The sequence below is a fragment of the Podarcis gaigeae genome (assembly GCF_964106915.1).
Source record: "Podarcis gaigeae genome assembly, chromosome: 12".
NCBI lineage: Eukaryota > Metazoa > Chordata > Lepidosauria > Squamata > Lacertidae > Podarcis > Podarcis gaigeae.
Genome location: NC_139688.1, coordinates 32,477,204 through 32,495,073, shown reverse-complemented (window position 1 = coordinate 32,495,073; position 17,870 = coordinate 32,477,204). Strand labels below are relative to the sequence as shown.

The 17,870-nt window shown below is 42.9% G+C and overlaps 1 protein-coding gene across 1 annotated transcript in view; it reads left to right on the top strand.

Annotated features, from left to right (window-relative positions):
- AGMO (alkylglycerol monooxygenase) overlaps window positions 1-7,592 on the top strand; it is a 121,701-nt gene extending 114,109 nt beyond the window's left edge. Inside the window, exon 13 of the mRNA XM_083705369.1 lies at window positions 5,676-7,592. Coding sequence (XP_083561495.1) covers window positions 5,676-5,756 — 81 coding nt within the window. The 3' untranslated portion in view covers window positions 5,757-7,592. The remainder of the gene's footprint in view (window positions 1-5,675) is intronic.
- Window positions 7,593-17,870: the final 10,278 nt, after the last annotated feature.

The window sequence follows — 17,870 nt, the reverse complement described above, 5'->3', positions numbered from 1 at the left end:
GATCTGCACGCTAGACAGCTATAGACACAGCTCCTCACAAATTGGAACTGTTTTGACATTACTGAGATTTCAAGCAGCTCTTAAATGCTTATTAGTGTGAATTGGGCCTGATTTTATAATCAAAGGCTTTAGCCTGGTCGTAAAATTTCTGCTTGAGAATGGGAATGTTTGTGCATACTTACACCTTTTTAAACAATAGCTTTAAGTGCTGGGGGGATGCTTTTCACTCCCCCCCCCCCCGTGTTTATGCAACCATTACCTGTGTTTTCAAGGTTTATTTAAAGCAGCTGGGCGCCTGGTGTTTTCTTTGCCCTTTATTGGAACTCTTGCCAGAACAGGTAGTCAAAAAACGGAAAGTGGGTTGGGGGGTGGGATTCCGGCATCTGCCTCTTTTCTCTCCCTCTCCTCTCTCCCTCTCTCAGGAACACAGCTGTAGCTTCCATAGGAAGCACTCATTTTTCCCATCAGCCAAGTCTCTGCGTACCCTTGGGTCCACTTTTGGCACAGCTCGTCAAGTAGGATGCAGTTTATGGCTTAGAACTTATGAGAGAAAGCATTCGGGCGGTCCCTTTCCCTGGCAGAACACCGAGAGCAATTCCCCAAGCTGCAACACACATGTGAGCATCTGACCTCTTGTTAGCACACCATGGGAGAGGTTAACAATTGTTGAGACTTCAGGCATCCCTTTGACATAGAAGCAAAACAATAACAAGCTTTGCCAGGGTACAACTATATGCTTGGGGGGGGGGGCGGGGGCGGAGAGCTGTGTTTGGTTCAGTTTGGTTATAATTTAAACAGGGAATGGGGGGGACCCAGATTGAACATTTTAAGCTAGTGGGTAGGGATGCAAATGTATCACGAGAAAAAGAAGGGATCAGCATACTAATTTCAAACCACCCCTCTTATTTATATAATTTGTTTCAGGCAAAAACTGCAGTTGGCTTCTCAGTGTGTTACTCTGGTTCATTGTTTCGGATAGGTTGGCCAACGTGAGAACAGGATGCGGGGAGAGATGGGCCTGATCCAGCAAGGCTCTTATTACGCTTGTAAAGTCACCTCTTTACAAAGTATCACATTTTAATAAGGTGCTATCCCATAGCTGTTGAATTCACCAATGCAGCTACCACAACAAACACGAATAGCTGGCCAGCTTCAAGAGATGAACTGAAATTTATCAGAAAGATAATCTTCTGAGAAATCTTTTGAAAACCTGCTTCCTCGGAAGATGAACACTTTTCTAAATACAGTGGTACCTCGGGTTAAGTACTTAATTCGTTCCAGAGGTCTGTTCTTAACCTGAAACTGTTTTTAACCTGAAGCACCACTTTAGCTAATGGGGCCTCCCGCTGCTGCTGCACCGCTGGAGCACGATTTCTCTTCTCATCCTGAAGCAAAGTTCTTAACCTGAAGCACTATTTCTGGGTTAGCGGAGTCTGTAACCTGAAGCGTATGTAACCTGAAGCGTATGAAACCCGAGGTACCACTGTATTCTGCATTTTGTGTGTGTGCTTGCCACAATTTTCTTCCCAATGCCCTGGAACAATGCTGCTTCAGAGGCACTGGGGGGGTGGATACAAAATGGTGGCTATTCTGCCAACATAGGAACTCCACAAAAAGAAATGAATAAAGAATGCGGGGAGAGGGGACGGACTTTCCAATGCTGCTATTTATTGTGACCCCTTTCCCCAGAAACTGTTGGATAATTTCCTGCACCAAAATGTCCTGACTCAATTTTGATGTCCAGGTATACTGTGGATACTGTGGATATTTTTGACTGCTGACATCTTCCTATTTTCATCTAATATGATCTCCTTTCTAGCACAGATGTATCGTCCTTTAAGTGGGTTATAGGTTGGGGCACTAAGGGATGGCAATGCCTTCTTTACTTAGACTTTTGTATCAACCTTGAAAAATCCATTGCAATAGAACACAGGTTAATGGTCTCAAAATTGTAGCTAAGGGTATTTTTTGTTCAATATATAGCACATTAATGATTTTTCACATTAAATATGTTTGCCATTGGACTATATTGCTGATATTGCTGACAGGTGCCAAAAAATGAGAAGAAAATATGTTGTTGGATTCTGTGTATTCCATGGTAGTGTGTATGTTTTCTCTTTGAAGGCTGTGATAGCAATAGCCAGTGTGATAGCCAGTTACTATTGATGTAATTGTATTTAAATGTATTTGACAGCAGTGTCAAAACATGCAAAAAGTTGAAACGTGAATTGCATATTAAGGCCACCTTTCTGAAAGATAAAATAGTTTCACAAGAAGCAGAGTTTGGGGTTTAACCACTCATATTGCTGCTAACACATATTAGCTTCCACCTATTTCTAAACTGTAGGTGATATAAGAAGCCTTGTTTCCCCATCCCACATTATGACATTGAACACTGTTCAAACTATGCTAGAGCTTGGAATCAAATCAAATGGTTGGCAGATTTTTATGCTGTTAGAACATGTGTTCAGGTAGAGAGCATTTTGTCCTTGTGTGTTATGTAAGAGCTCGTGCCTTAATGCAAATAGTGGAGAAGCTATATTTTACAGTTCATAGGAAAGTGTTAGCTAGTTCATCTTTTCCTGGACCACCAGAGGGCAGTGTTTAACACTGCAGGAATAAGAGTCTCCTTTTATTTCCCCCCTCCTTGAAGTTTGGTTTTAGGGATAAGAGACTTTTGTGATAACTAAGGCTGTGTGTATTCAACCAGTAGCTTTAAGTGCACAGTGAATGTGGGCAGCTACAGACTATGAACTGGTTACAAACTATGTACTTCTATAAATAGCTTCGGTTCATTTGAAAGAATTATTCATGCTAGTATAGAGTGAAAGGTAAAGGTAAAGGGACCCCTGACCATTAGGTCCAGTCATGGCTTACTCTGGGGTTGCGGCGCACAGCTTCCGGGTCATGTGGCCAGCATGACTAAGCCGCTTCTGGCAAAGCAGAGCAGCACAGGAAACACTGTTTACCTTCCCGCCAGAGAAGGTATTTATCTACTTGCACTTTGATGTGCTTTCGAACTGCTAGGTTGGCAGGAGCAGGGACCAAGCAACGGGACCTCCCCCCATTGCAGGGATTCGAACCACTGACCTGATCAGCAAGTCCTAGGCTCTGTGGTTTAACCCACAGCGCCACCCGCATCCAAGTATAGAGTGAAGGGGGCAGGTTTATTGCACGGCAGGGATATTTGTATAGCTATTTCTGCATTGCCAGCCTGATTCAAAACTTTGCTGGTGCTTCTGTGCTCACACAGAGTTCTGAGGTATCAAGGGCTTCCCCCATTCATTGTAATATTGGTGACAGCTCTGCGTGACTAGAATATGACAGCAGGGCTGACATTTTTTAGAATTCCCTATGTGTGTAGTAGCTTTGCCTGAGCATTGGCACTCCTCAACAAACATCTTCAGTATGAACATGTATGCACACTAAGATATTTGGGCCTGTGTTGAGTTTCCATCTTTAGGGTTTTTCTACAGATTCTTCTTTTCTTCTGCAAACCTTAGGTATGATACCAGGTATGATGGGTGTTGTATTCCAACAAGATCACCCCAACACACCAGGATGGGGCAGACAGGCCTACAGCAGCTGGCATTGGTTCTTAGGGTTTCAGACAGGAGTCATTCCCAGCCCCTGAGATTAAACCTGGGATGGGCAAAACGTGCTCTATCACTGATAACAGAGCATTCATAGAGGCTCTTAACTATTAGGTTGGGAACGTAGCGCAGGAGGCAATTAATATGTATAAATTATCCCAGGTTGCCCACTAAGTCCATGATTTAACCAAAACTTGATTCCAGACACAGGCTGCCCTGTTTTGAACAACACATGTGGCAGAGGATTGAGTGCTTGTTGGGCCAAGCTATGGAAAGCTATGTGAGCCAAAACCAGTACTTCAAATCGAGCCTGAAAAATCAGTGTTGATCTGGGGCATGTGCATAATACACTCCAGCAGCCTACTCCGTTCCAAGGGGTTAGTGGTTGTGTTCTGCTTCAGCTGCAGCTCACTAACCAACCTTGAAGGGCAGTCTTGAGGTTACGAAGGCATGAGCGATGGGTGGATGTGTGCATTCCATCACCCTTTCTCCTGACTCTGCTGTCAAGTTTCTTCGGGATTGTCATGCTAAATTAGACCCAGAATCCATCTTAGAAACTGGAAAGCAAATCTTACTTTGCGGTATGATCTTGACTCATTGCTAGTGTATCGTGCCTTCTGTACTGAAGACATAAAACCTTGAATGTGCTCGGCTTTGAATACGACGTGCTTTTGTTTTCCTTTTTAAATGAAAATCAAACAGATTCCATGACACAAGGCATCTCATTCTTTTATTTAATACACTCCCCCTCTAAACGCTCATGGCATTTAGAAACACACAATAAAGATGGAAATTCTTTTGCATCACCACATTTGGGGGGGGGGGCAAATGCACACTTTTAAAGGATTTCCCCTTCATATAATAATAGCTATCAACTGAGAACACTTCTTGGGATTTAACAACCCACAGTTGTGCCTTAGGACCACCACCATCCAGTCATTACTCCCCTTAAAGAACACTGTGGTTTCAGCACCATTGTAGAAATGTTCTTTTTAAAATGAAGCCTATATTTAAAACCGCCTTATATTTAATGCATATTTCAGAAATGCGGTGTGATCTTTCTTTGATAAATAGTTGCAGGAGCACATGCAATTATAGCTACATAAAGAGATTTAAGCACCATGAACAGCTTTGGGGTTTTTTTTCACCTAGCCTTTCTCTGGATAAAGGCAAGCACAGAAAATTGTGTGTTGAAGTGTGTGCGCATGGGAATTTTTCCACCTTTGCAGTGAAATAGGAGTGGCACTTCTGCAACTGAGAGAGAGTAGGAACTCAATGGATTGCAGAAGTGGCCCCTTCATTTTGCTGCGCACCACGGGCCCTTCCAGCTGACTGCTGCATGTTAAAGATTAACAGAGTTGGAAGGCATCTCAAAGGTCATCTAGTGCAGCCTTCTCCAACCTGATGGTGTTTTCAACTGCAACTTCCATCATGTCTTACCATTAGTCACGCTGGTTGGAGCTGATGGGAGATGTCATACAAAACATCTGGAGGATGAAGGTTGGGGGAGACTGTTCTAGTAGAAACCTCTGCTGATACCGCAGCAGCCATCATAGGTGGACTTTCAGTCTCTGCTTAAAAACGTCTAGTCTAACATAATAAACAATTATGTCTAGTGGGAGGCCAGCTGGCTAGCCCTGGTTGGGCTGTTCCCTTCCAGCCGTCCTGCTGCAAAGACCATCACTTCTGCTCCGACATAAGTCAGCGACCTGGGCTTCTGAACCAGGGCACACTATCAACAGATCGAACTGTGCACACAGAATAGGTGTGAAGCTTGTGGAAGCATACTACAACAACAGATTTGTTAATCATAAATCAGGACAAAGAAGCATGCTGTATGTCTCTCTCGTCATCTCAGAACAGCTAAAAACAAAAGCTATACACAGTGGAAGTTCCCAGCATACTGTGCTGAAATGTAAACAGACATGTGACACACAACAATTCCACACGTCTGCTCCTTAAGGTGGAATGGAAATGTCAACAATAATTTGACAGCATGCCTTATTCTATTCCTTGGTTTAATTTATAATAAAAAAATATTGAAATGGAGTTCTCTCTCTCTCTCTCTCTCATATACTACAGGTGTTGTTTTCACTCTGCATTGCTTTTTGGGGAATACAAATGATGAAGAAACTCACCTCAAGTGTAGCAAAGCAGCACTGAAAAGAAATATGTCCAAATCTCCACATTAGGAATGCAAGAGCCTTTCTAGATCAGACCCAGAAGTCCTCCTAGTCCAACATCCAACAGTGACCTACCAGATGCCTATGGGAATCCTTCAAGCAGGATACGAGCACAGTCATGTTCTCTGACACATCAGCCCCAGCAACAAGTATTCAAAGACTAATACTTGGGGTAGTGCGTGGCTATTGTGACTAGTAGCCATTTAGAGCATTTTCCTCCATGAATTTGTCTAATCTCCTTTTAATGTGTCCAAGTTGGTAGCAATCATTACATCACATGGCTGTGAATTTCCATAATTTAACTGCAGTGTGTGAAGAAGTACAGTGGACGCTCAGGTTGTGAATGTGATCCGTGTGGGACGCACATTTGCAACCCGCCGCGTTCGCAATCCGTGTCTGCGCGTCTGCGCACACACGGGTTGTGATTTGGCACTTCTGCGCATGTGCAAAGCACGATTTAGCACTTCGGCGTATGTGCGACCACCAAAACCCAGAAGTAACCCATCCTGGTACTTCCGGGTTTCGGTGGTCCATAACCTGAAAAAATGCAACCTGAAGCGTCTGTAACCCAAGGTACACAAACGTTTATATACCTCTACCATGCCCGCCTTTCTCACCCTCCCCCCCCCCTAAACTAAAAAGGCTCACCATGAACCCAAGATCCCTTGTTACCCAGTTTGGAAAGATCTTTCTGGAGCTCTTTTGCAATCCCTTTTTGTCTGACCACCCTGAAAAAAATTGGTGTCCTCAACAAACTTGGCCAACTCACTGCTCGCCCCTTACTCAAGCTCATAATTATAGCTAAAGTACATTCTAGAGATGTGGTAAATATCTATGGAGTTGGGTTTTTTTTTTTTTTTAATGTTCACTTAGTGCAATTTTATTTTTTGAAACAGTTAAGAAGCCTCAGATTGTTTAATTTTATTTTATTCAGGGTGTCGCAAACCTTCTCATACATAATGTAAAAGGAGTGCTTTGCATCAATTCCACTCATGTGCAGCCATATGTGGAAAACTTTTGAACAATTCATGAAGCTCATAAATGGCATGCCTGGGGGGGGGGGGGAAAGGCCTCTCCTCCTTCCGGAGGGGAGGTGTTGTGGGTGCGAGACGATTCCCGCGTCACGCAGGGGGCGTCATGCCCCCTGCCCCATTCACATGGCTGGCGCGCCATGCCCCTGGTTGAGCACCCAATCGGGCAGCTTGGTGGGGGCGTGGTTTGCTGCTCAAGATGCAGCCGTGCCAGCCATTCAGCCCATTTGCTCACCTTTTCGTCGCAAGTCACCCACGCACCACTCCCTTAGGGCTTAGGGCTTAGCTTTTCTCTTGACCTTCCTATGGACCTATGGTTGGTTGCCCAGGTTGCCCAGGGGGCCTGGTAGGAATTTTTTCCAACTGGCAAATTGGCCCCGGCCTTTTGGGTTTTTTTGCCTACCTCGTAGCAATCGTCACAACTTTCTTGGTATTTGGTGGTTAGGCATTGGAATGTGTTGTTGGTGTGTGGAAGGGCAAGGTGTGGCCATCGCCTACCCCTTCAAATTTGGGTATTCCGTTAAAGGAATCCAGCGATCGTGGATCCTGTCCGATGCCTGTGTGGCGGGGGGGGGGGGGGATGGCACAACCCTTGGTGACATCAGGGGAGAGCTTATAGTTGTATTAGCATCAACAGGCTCCCCCTACTGGTGGTTAACACCTCTTCAGACTCACCCCTCTCCGAGTGGGTGGAGTCAAATCTTCCATGGTCCAATGCCTAAGCCAATACCTTCTCACTTGCTGTAATCAATAAAGTTGTGGCCTTTTCTTGCCCATTAACCTTATATACTGTGTCCACGTGTCTTTATTCCTCCAAGCAGGGATCGGGTACTCAAACCACAATTAACTACTTCTTCCGACATAGTACAGTCACCATAGTAAGTATAGATGGACAAATTCCACTGATTTAAGTTGACCTTATGTATTAATAAACCTATTCCCAGCCAAATTACATTATCCGTGCATTGGATTGTGCCTTAAAGCCCATTAAAACCTGTAGGGCTTACTTCTGAGTAGTCAGACATAGGAGCATGGCCAGCTTTACCATTAGGCACAGTAAGAAAGCTGCCTTGGGCCTCAAATGTTGGAGGGAACTAAGTTGTGTCCATCATGTGGTGTGCCCTACGCCCACCAAGTTAGCCTGGTTCTTTGAAGGATGATATCCTTTTGCCCAAGTTGAAGATACAACTTTCATTTGAATTGCCTTCTGTACATGGCAGAGGCAAGGTGCTGCCTCGTCCTTTGCCCCAGGAAGCAAAATGTCTCGGACCGGACCTTGATAGGGTTACACAGTTAAATATTTTTATTTCTACCTGCGTTGCTGAATAAATGCTTCTCCAATATCAACCTGCCCATACACCGGGATTCTCTTTGGAGACCCACAGTTCCAGCCAAAGACACCTCCTATCTGAAGGGGACCATAAACAACAACCCCTCCACTAGGTCCCACCTTGTAAACCAGATGCAGCCAATATGATGCCTTCCAGATATTGTTGGAACACAGTTGACATAATCCCTGACCATTGTCCATGATGGCTGGGACTGATAGAAGTTGGAGTTTATCAACATCTGGAGGGTACAATGTTAGCTACCTCTACTTTAAGCAGTCTTGCTGCACCATTCAGACACCAATTCCTGCTCTACACTTCTACATAGCCCCATCCTTGATGACCTCCTTTGAGTGCCCTAGCCAACTGAAGCGTTGCCTAGGGCCTACACTGATTTCTTTTTTGGCACCAGGCAAGTGTGTGAAACGTCGCCTAGACACCCCAACTTTTACACGGGAAGACACCCGAGGACACCAAAACCTGCATATATATATATATATATATATGCAGGTTTTGGTGTCCTCGGGTGTCTTCCCGTGTAAAAGTTGGGGTGTCTAGGCGACGTTTCGACGAGGTCTCACTCGTCATCTTCAGGCTGGTGCTTTCGGCTTCTTGTTACTGGAACAGAGCGGGATCTCAATGTTTGAGTTCCTATAAATACTGTAGAGGGGGTGTGGTGTCTAGCCTCCAATGTTCTGGGCAGAGAGGAAGTTCCCAGGCTAGTGTGCCTTTTCTTCTTTTGTTCCTTAATTACTTGAGAGATACCTTGAGTGATTTCTTGAGTGATATCCTGAGTACCACTTAGGTGGGTCATTAGGTGTGGATTAGTTGCTAAAGTCTTTGTGTCTTGACCTCTTGAACTTTGTGAAGAGTTTTCCTGAGAAGATGGCTGTATTGCACTTAGTTGTGCTTTGGCTTGGCTTCGTGTATAGGGGCGAGCTGTGAGTGAGACCTCGTCGAAACGTCGCCTAGACACCCCAACTTTTACACGGGAAGACACCCGAGGACACCAAAACCTGCATTCCTGTACCCGTGAAAATCTACGAAAGCAAATATATATATATATATATATATCCCAGTCCTTTTAATATCTGATGTGATTTTAATGCTGCCACTTTATCAGTTGCTTTGATGGATGCTCTGTTTTTGTGTTGATATGATTCTATTGTTTTAATTAATTTTAAAAATCACATTAATTTATACAAAAAGTTGTATGAATGTATAAATACAATTACTGAATTATGCTGGAACATCATAGACTTTTCCAGTTGTTTAGCTGCCTTCTCATGGCTCTATGAAAACAAATAGTTGTAACTGGAAAACATCATGTAACTCAGACTGTTAAGATTCCCTCTCTCTCTAGAAATATGCATGCTTTTCAATGTAAATTAGCAGCTAAGAATAAGCTGGCAAAGAAGCAATTTTCCAGGAGTGCTTATTGAGTCTTTTCAGGACTGTTCGTACCAATCTTCATCCACTGAATGGACATGTCAGAGGGATTTGGGTGGTTTGATCTGCCTTGTTTCAAAACAACCATCTTCCATTGGAAATATGCCCTTAATAGCATTTATTCTCCTCAAGAATAGCGTAATTTCTATTGCCAGGCTTAAGGGCAAGTGGTAGTTCACCATGGTTCTAGATATGACCTGTAATATACTTTCATATCCTCTCTTATCATCCTTGCTTGGATGTCCCTTTTCTTACAGGTCTGAAATATGGCCAGTTAAATCCTGATCCACAAACTGTGATTCCTGCACTTTATATTACACACAATGGAGGGAAATGTGGTTAATGCAAGCCTCCCTAATTCATACTTCCCCAAACAACACACAAACTGAAACATAGCTAAATGTTACAGAGATGTGTATGTATGGGGAAAGTGTGCGTAGAAGTGCATATATTCTTGAAAATAACATGCAAAGAAATTGTCACATTTGGGGAAATTTATTGCAAGTAATGTGCATATTGAGAGAAATCCATAGCAAGCATGCACTGAGGGAGAGCAGAAAGGCTGGCCTGCTTCTTTGCCCATATAAAAAAATGCTTATGTTTTTGTGTGCTGATGTATAAAAATTAAAATCAGCCAATTTTGGTGAACTGAGATTGGAAAAATGAGAAACTGAACAGGAACTGAAATGGACAGATTTTATCTATCCTTATACAGTAATGGCCCCCACAGTAGGGAGCAACCGTTGAGCTAAACTCCTCACACCATCATCGCTGCAGCTAATCTGGTTGGACCAGGGTGACATTGAGGTCAGGGCTTCATGGGTGCACTGGCAGACCCAATCCAGCCCTCCTGATGTGGCAGCGCAGCCCTGACCTCACAGCCACCCAGCCTCTGTCTTGTCCAGGTAAGTTGGAGTGACCCTGGTGTCAGGGTTGCCCCATGACTCAACTCCATCACACCAGATGCTATGGATACCAAAGTTAGGAGGACCAAACTCTAGACATTTTGCTTTTACAGTTCTGGCATATCTGGGTCGAGAAAGGTGGCAGATAGAAAACAGTTGTATGAAATAAAGCCACACTTGAGTCAGGTTTAAGTCAGATATGAGAGCAGCTACATAGCTTTCCTCAAGCCACGGACTGCGTTTTTGCACATTTTGTGCCATCTTCATGGGCAACTGTAGGAAACATGTCATGTTTTGACATGTCTTGGACTGACACTTAAGCTGTTTTGTAAGGAAGTGAATAAGAAAGTGCCTGCATTCACTATTTCTGCAGGAAGAATAAAACTCATGACAAAAGTGCAAAGGCAAACCCTAAAAATAAGACATCTTAATTTACTGGTATTTTTTTTATAATCAGTGGAAAGCTTGGCTCAGCCTTCTGTCATCTGTACTCAGCAGGGAAACATGGAAGCAGACTGCAAACTGATGACAGGCCTTGTGCAGTTAACTTATGATTTTGAGCCACACTGAAAAGTGCTAGACAATTACCCTGCTGTCTCACCCATCCACAGCCCACATGAACCACCATGCTGACTTTAAAATTGCTTATTTTATTTTCCATTTTTTTGCCCTTGGGCCTTTCTCTTTCCTTCACCGAGGGAAAGTGTTATATTTTGCATTGAGAGCCTGACTTTGAAGTAGGGAAGACTCAACTCTTTCTCTGTGTTGCCTCCAAGCAAAAGTAGAACATATGATACTTCCAGCTGAAAGGGTGTGCTTGTTTCTCTCACCAGGAAAGGTGCTGGGAGAAAAAATCTGCAGCAGTCAAGAGAGAAAGTAGCTTCCTGAAGTAACACATCTTTCTTACTTCATTAGTTGCAAAATCGTCAGAGCTAAGATCAGCATGGCAAGGGAAAAGAATGACTCGAGTCTAGGTAATGATTTTCACAATGCATTTTCTGTCCATGTAAACGAGTCAAAAGAATCCCAGGATATATACTCATCTGTACATCTGTAACATATGACAGCCACAGATACAGAAAGCAATTATTGTGATTGCATGACATGCAGATGTTCTTAAGGTGTTTTTTTTAAGTGTCAAAACAGTGGAATGTGTCCAGAGAAGCCTATTCCTGGCCTTAGAACCTGTTGAGACCTCCTTGCAAGAGCAGGACCTCAGACCAACATTATTGTTTGCCCTAGCACCTGGCAATTAGCAGTATAATGGTTCTGAGCATGTAGGTTCTATTTTTTAAAGTATATTGTTCGTTTAATATAAATAACATCAGTATACATTTAACAGATTGTTAAAACCATAAATGCTAGTAGCCTTCTCCACAGCTTGTTTCTAAGAATGTTACAAGTTAATTACATGATTGAAGAAGTACTTGCTTTTTCTCTGCCCTGAACCTACTGTGTATCAATTAACTCTCAAGTTCTAGAATTCAGACAGAAAATAAAATTTCATCTGCATTATTCATGATTCTTTAAGCCTCTATCCATCTTACTTTTTCCCTAAGTTAAAAGCCCTTATTTGTAGCATTTTGCATTTATTTATTTTTTTGGTTGCCAAAACGACTCTCGTTCCCGATGCATTTGAAAATCATAAGGGCCGCTTCCCAAACAAACAATACTTTGGTTGCCATGATAAACAAGTACAACTCTCTTTTGTAGGTTAAACTCCAGTATCGATACCAACAGAGTACATTTCTAAAAACAGTCCATAAGAAGTACTGAAGTTATTTAACAGGGACAGTTGAAGGTAGGGATGGAATAATTGGTCTGTGCCTGGTTTTATGCCAGTTTCAAATGTTTTCAGTCAAATGTTTGTTCTACCTCATTTGAACATAAATCTATCAAAAATGTAATATTAAATCTGCATGAAAAATATAAATATGGAAATACATTTTTACTGTACTTTTTTGTCAAAATAGACATTTCTTAATTACCTTTTCTCTCAAAATATCTATTTTTGTATGTGTTTTGATTTTTTTTTTTAAAAACCCCCACACTTTTGAGCTGAAAACTGTGATAACCTTTGGAAAGTGTGGATTCCAATTTTCTGATCCATATATCATTCAGGAAGTGGGTATCAGGTCAGTTTATATCAGAATTTGCAATGATTCAGTTTCTCAAGCATCCCTAGTAGGAAGTTAAAGTTAACAGTGACCAACTAACAATGTTGCTAAGATGTTATTTTTCTGAATGCATCATATTATCATAAACAGGATCAGCATGTGAAAAGGAAAACTTAGGGTACACATTAAACACATTATTCCTTTCATGTGTATCCATCCTCTGTATTTCATTATTTCAGCACTGTCCTTCGGTCCCTTTCATGTTTCTCCCAACTTAATCTTGCTTGCCTTTTTGCTATTTTCTTCCATCAATCATTCTCCCTCCGCTTACATCTCAAGAAGAGCCTTTGCTCATTTCACAAGCTGCTTTCTGACCATGCTCACTGAGGACAGAGGCGACAGACAGCTCCAAACAGCAGTAGCATCAGATTAGTTTAGACTAAAAGGAGGGGGAGGAGGGGAAAAGGAAACCTGCCATGGATCATTTCAAAATCAGGACTTTGACATGTGTGGTTTTATTACCGCGGGGTTTCTCACAGACTTGTATCCTTTCGATAGGAGTATTGTGTCAGTATATAAATTGCCAAAAGTGTTCACCAGGAATGAAGACATGTGAAGAAAGTTGAGGTATAATTTGACAGAGACCCTCGGGCTAACTTGTATCTCCCTGTATGTCATCATATCTGCCTCTGGTCTCTGGCCTGTGCAGAGGAAAAGAGCTTGCTAGAATCACAGACACTATCAATCACATTGTGCTGTTGCCCCATTGTAGACTTCTGCTTCTCAGTCTTACTGAACGATATTCCCTCTTTGACCATGCTTTAATAGGATTCCTATAAAAAACTCAGCTCTTCTCTTATATTGTGCCTGGAACAACAAGGGAGGGCTGAAAAAAGAGCTGTACAGCAGCCCAAGATTGGTGAAGGCCATAACTTTATTTCAAATGACAAACTGTTTAGTAACCCCATTGCAGAGGCAGGATATGCTGAAGAAGAAGAAGAAGAAGAAGAAGAAGAAGAAGAAGAAGAAGAAGAAGAAGAAGAAGACACTGCTACAGAGACCGTTCTAGTCAGAGTAGACCCACGAAAATTACTGAACCTTAGTCATTCCTGTAAACTTTAATAGGCCTACTCTGAGTAGGATTAGCATTGGATGTGACCTTGATTCAGTCTACCAGTTGGTTAACTACCTAGAGAAGCAGAATGGCTTTGGGATGGGGCCAATGCACATTGGGCATGGTTCCCCTTTGCCAGCTCCCATAGGGAAGCATCTGGTCTGAGCCAATGTCAGGAGTTGACATATCTTGACACTTGCCAAGGGCCACTGCCATCATGGCTGGGGGGCCACAGCCAATCTGCGGAGCTGGCTCCTCCTCCTTGCCATTGCTTCCGATTCACCTGTCTGCTCCCCAATGAAATGAGCAAGGAGTAGCAGGAATAACCTCTGAACACGTTGCCTTCACTTTGAGAGGTGGCACCAACGGGCCTAAAGAGAAGCAGTTCTCACCTCTTAGGGGAAGAGGGGCCACATAAGAAAGGGAATCCAGTGAGAACATCTTCCCCAGTGGCCCCCCCCCAAAAAATCTTGAACCAGTGCTGCTTCTGACTCCATCTCCAGACACTCAACACATCTGGTTACTTGTAGCACTGGGTATCTTTGACATCAATTGTGCTCCTCTAACTTATTCTTAAATGCCCTGTGCCCTGCAATGACACAATGTGTCACCAGACTGAGAAGCTCCTGGCATGCACAGCCCAATTAGAAGAATATCCAATGTTCCTATCAAGCCTGCCCAATGTTGCCCAGCCAGATATGTCCCAAGACCAGCAAGCAAATGCATACCATCGCTCTGATGCAGCTCCAGCTGGCCACACCAATGCCAGGTGCCATATAAACACAAATAATCTCTCCCACCATAGTCACAAACAAAAATTTTCTTGTAGGGTGCATTGATCTTTAATGGATATTTGGCACATCTCAAAATCCCTAGATTAACAGCTTAGGCTGCAGGACTCCAATCCAACCTCAGTTTCTGGGTATACCAGTTGGCTGTCCTTGGCAACCCTGATGAGGTTTGTGCCAGTGTTACCATCCCAGCTGCGAGATGGTTACATCTGGATGGCTGCTGTGCGAAAGGGATATTCCATGGAGCACCACAATCCCTTCATCCATGGTTATCAATCCCCCCCCCACGCACAAACAAAGCCCACTGCAGCCAACCAAAGACAATCAGCCACAACCTAGGCTACCCCGATCTCTCTCGCCACCAAGGAGACAGCAAGCGAATAGAAAGAGAACCTGCCCAAGTGATGCTGACACAAAACCCCCACACATACACTAAGTAAAAGAACATGAGCTTTCTCACCCCATCCCCTCTCTCCCTCTCTCTTCCCAATCCTATACTGCATATAACACCAATATCTAACAGCAAATGTAACTGATCGGTAGAAAATACAGGCTGAAGAAAGAGACAATGCATGTGCTTTTGTGAGCAAGGAAAATCTTTAATTGTGTGTGTGTGTGTGTGTGTGTGTGTGTGTGTCATTGGTTATCAATGGCTCCCAGCCATGATTCCTGTGCTCTGCCTCCGCTATCAGAGGTAGTAATGTTTCTGAATACCAGTTCCTGGAAACCAGGAGCTCTTGTGTTCCTGTCCTACAGGCTTCCCACGGGCATCTGGGTGGCCGCCGTGAGATGCTGGACTAGGTGAACCATTGGCTCGATCCAGCAGACTCTTCTGATGTGTTTATGATAACATCCAATGACCACACCAGCAATTTAACCACACAGCTCTACCAGTTTAATTGTAACTTACTAAACGGCCAGAGCTGTGTAAGTACTTAAGGAAAAACTTAGATGATTGAGCTGAATTTAAGTTAAGCACCTGGCAGAAGAAGATGTCAGAAGTTGTGAGCATACATTAGCTAGACAGTAGTAACACAGTAGTGCTGTTCTCTGATCTCCTGTCTGGCCAGAAAAACCAATTAGGAGATCAGTGTCAAATGCTACCCGGAGAAAATTGGGAAGGGGGGGTATTATCAGTGTGATACTGAGAAGTTTTCATACTGTGAAGAAAGTAGAGCCACCTATTACTATCCAGAAAATGATCCAATATGAAATTTTCAATTATGCCTCCCTGCTGGGATTCCTTGATTCTTGTAACAACATGATGGGCTGAGTGAGGAGGTCTGGGCAGCTTCCATGTTTTTAACTGTTCCTCACCTGTCCACACAGCAGTTCCCATGATCAAAGTTGTACAAGTAGCTTTAAAAGAGAAGAAGGGAGAGTAATTTGAGAAGAAACACTTTTTTGCTACTGCAGTATTGGCTCTAGGAGATTTTCAGAATTAGACATTTCCTGCAGCTTATTCAGGTTAAAAGAACATGCAGCTGGTATGCGTTGAGTTTTGCTCTTATCAGCTATTGTTGCAAACCATAATTTTAAATACAATTCCAAATAAATGGAAAGTATGATCCCAACTTAGGAGGAGGAGGAGAGTGGCTTTGGAAAAGAGGAGAGGATTTCTGTGCAGTGTGGGAGAAACAGCTGCATCATGTACAGCAGAGACCACCAGTAGTGCCCTTGGAGAGTGCCTTGTATGAAAAAGGCATGTGGGAGGATGACAGCTGCAAGAGTAGGACTGGGTGTAGATTGCGGGTTTGGGAAGCCAAATACATAAAATGAACTGTTCAGGATGGGAACACACCTCTAGCTTCTCCACTGGAATCTATCTGGGTGTCATCACAAGACAGCTTTGAGCTGTAAATTATCAGGCAAAAGGAACACTGTGCTCCCAGTTTACCTTGCCAAATCCATCTTTCTGTAGACATGGAAAATATCCCCCAAATATTTGCTGTAATACTTTGCACAGCCTCGGCAGTGGGAAATAATTGTGTAAGCTGACAATTCAGGTTTCAGCAGAAAGGTGGCCCTTTAGGATTTCCCCCACGTGTGGCAGAAGGATCTTGGAAGGAGAAATCACCCATATTCCACACGTGGTTGTGTCACTCCTCCATTTCCAGACATGACCTTCCTGCTCCAAGCTCATTGAGCAAAGGGCCTGAATGCAGAAATGCCCTCTACCCCTCCTCCTGACCAACAGGAAAGTAATAGCTATTTAATTGTGGTGGGAGAGGAGGAAAGATATATAAAGCAGCAAACACATAACAAATTACTGAACTTAAAAGATATCTGGATTTTGTGTTTGCATCTCATCCACTGTCTGTTTATTTTATTGAACTATCAATCTATCTATATTGCTCTGCCATGAATATAGATCCTGACCCATTTTTGACACATACACAAAGCAACATTGCCCCTCCCCTCAAAGTTAAACGTAACTAGGGTCTTCTGAAAAGCAGCAATCAAATATATAGTACAAACAAAACAAGAGTACAGAAAATTGGTATGGTGTATAATGCCCATTTGCATTTTTGAAAATTGTTTTGGTTTCCCCCCTTTTTTACTTACATCTGCAATGGACTGTCACCAAATCATTATCAAGCCTTTATTTGGGTCTGAATTACCTAATGCAGACAAGGCTCTCTGATAGCCTTCCTTCTTGACATTATTCTTCTGGATTCTTTTTTATTTCCATACTGACATCTATTGGAGCTTTTAAGAACATTCTTTTGCAATGTAACCAATTATTCAGTGCAGGAGATGTAGTCTCCAGTTTAATAAAAGTCTCAAGCAGAACAATTATGTTTGAAAACAAATGAAAAGATTACTTTTCAGGCAACTGTCGCTCCCCAAATATGAATATAAAGTAACACAAAGGCCATACTGCTTATTGAGCTTCTAAATATACAACTAATATTGACAACTGGAAGCATTTTTACTACATGCATTTTTTATATTAAAAAAGTCCTATGGTTGATGGCATGGTTTGTCTGAATTAAATCATATCACTATGGTTCCCAAATTTTTGAGTGCTGAGGCACCATCCTTCTACAAATTTAAGCGGGACAGATAACACACTTCACTACTAGTAACCTAGTGCTTCTGCATGAATCATTGATATGAGCATGACTCCTCTGACACAACAGGTAACATGAGGACAGGGGATCTCGTGCTTTCAAACAGGGATTCCCATCATGATGTTTGTGGGCAAAGGTGCTCCCACAGAGGTCTTCCCAGGAGACCATGGGATCTTCTCTCACCCCTCATCCCACTGATAATAGTTTTGAAAGTAGCCAATAGAATAGGCTGCAATGTGTGCTTGCTTGTGGTGTGTAGTGCCCACAACAGTTCACAAACATTTG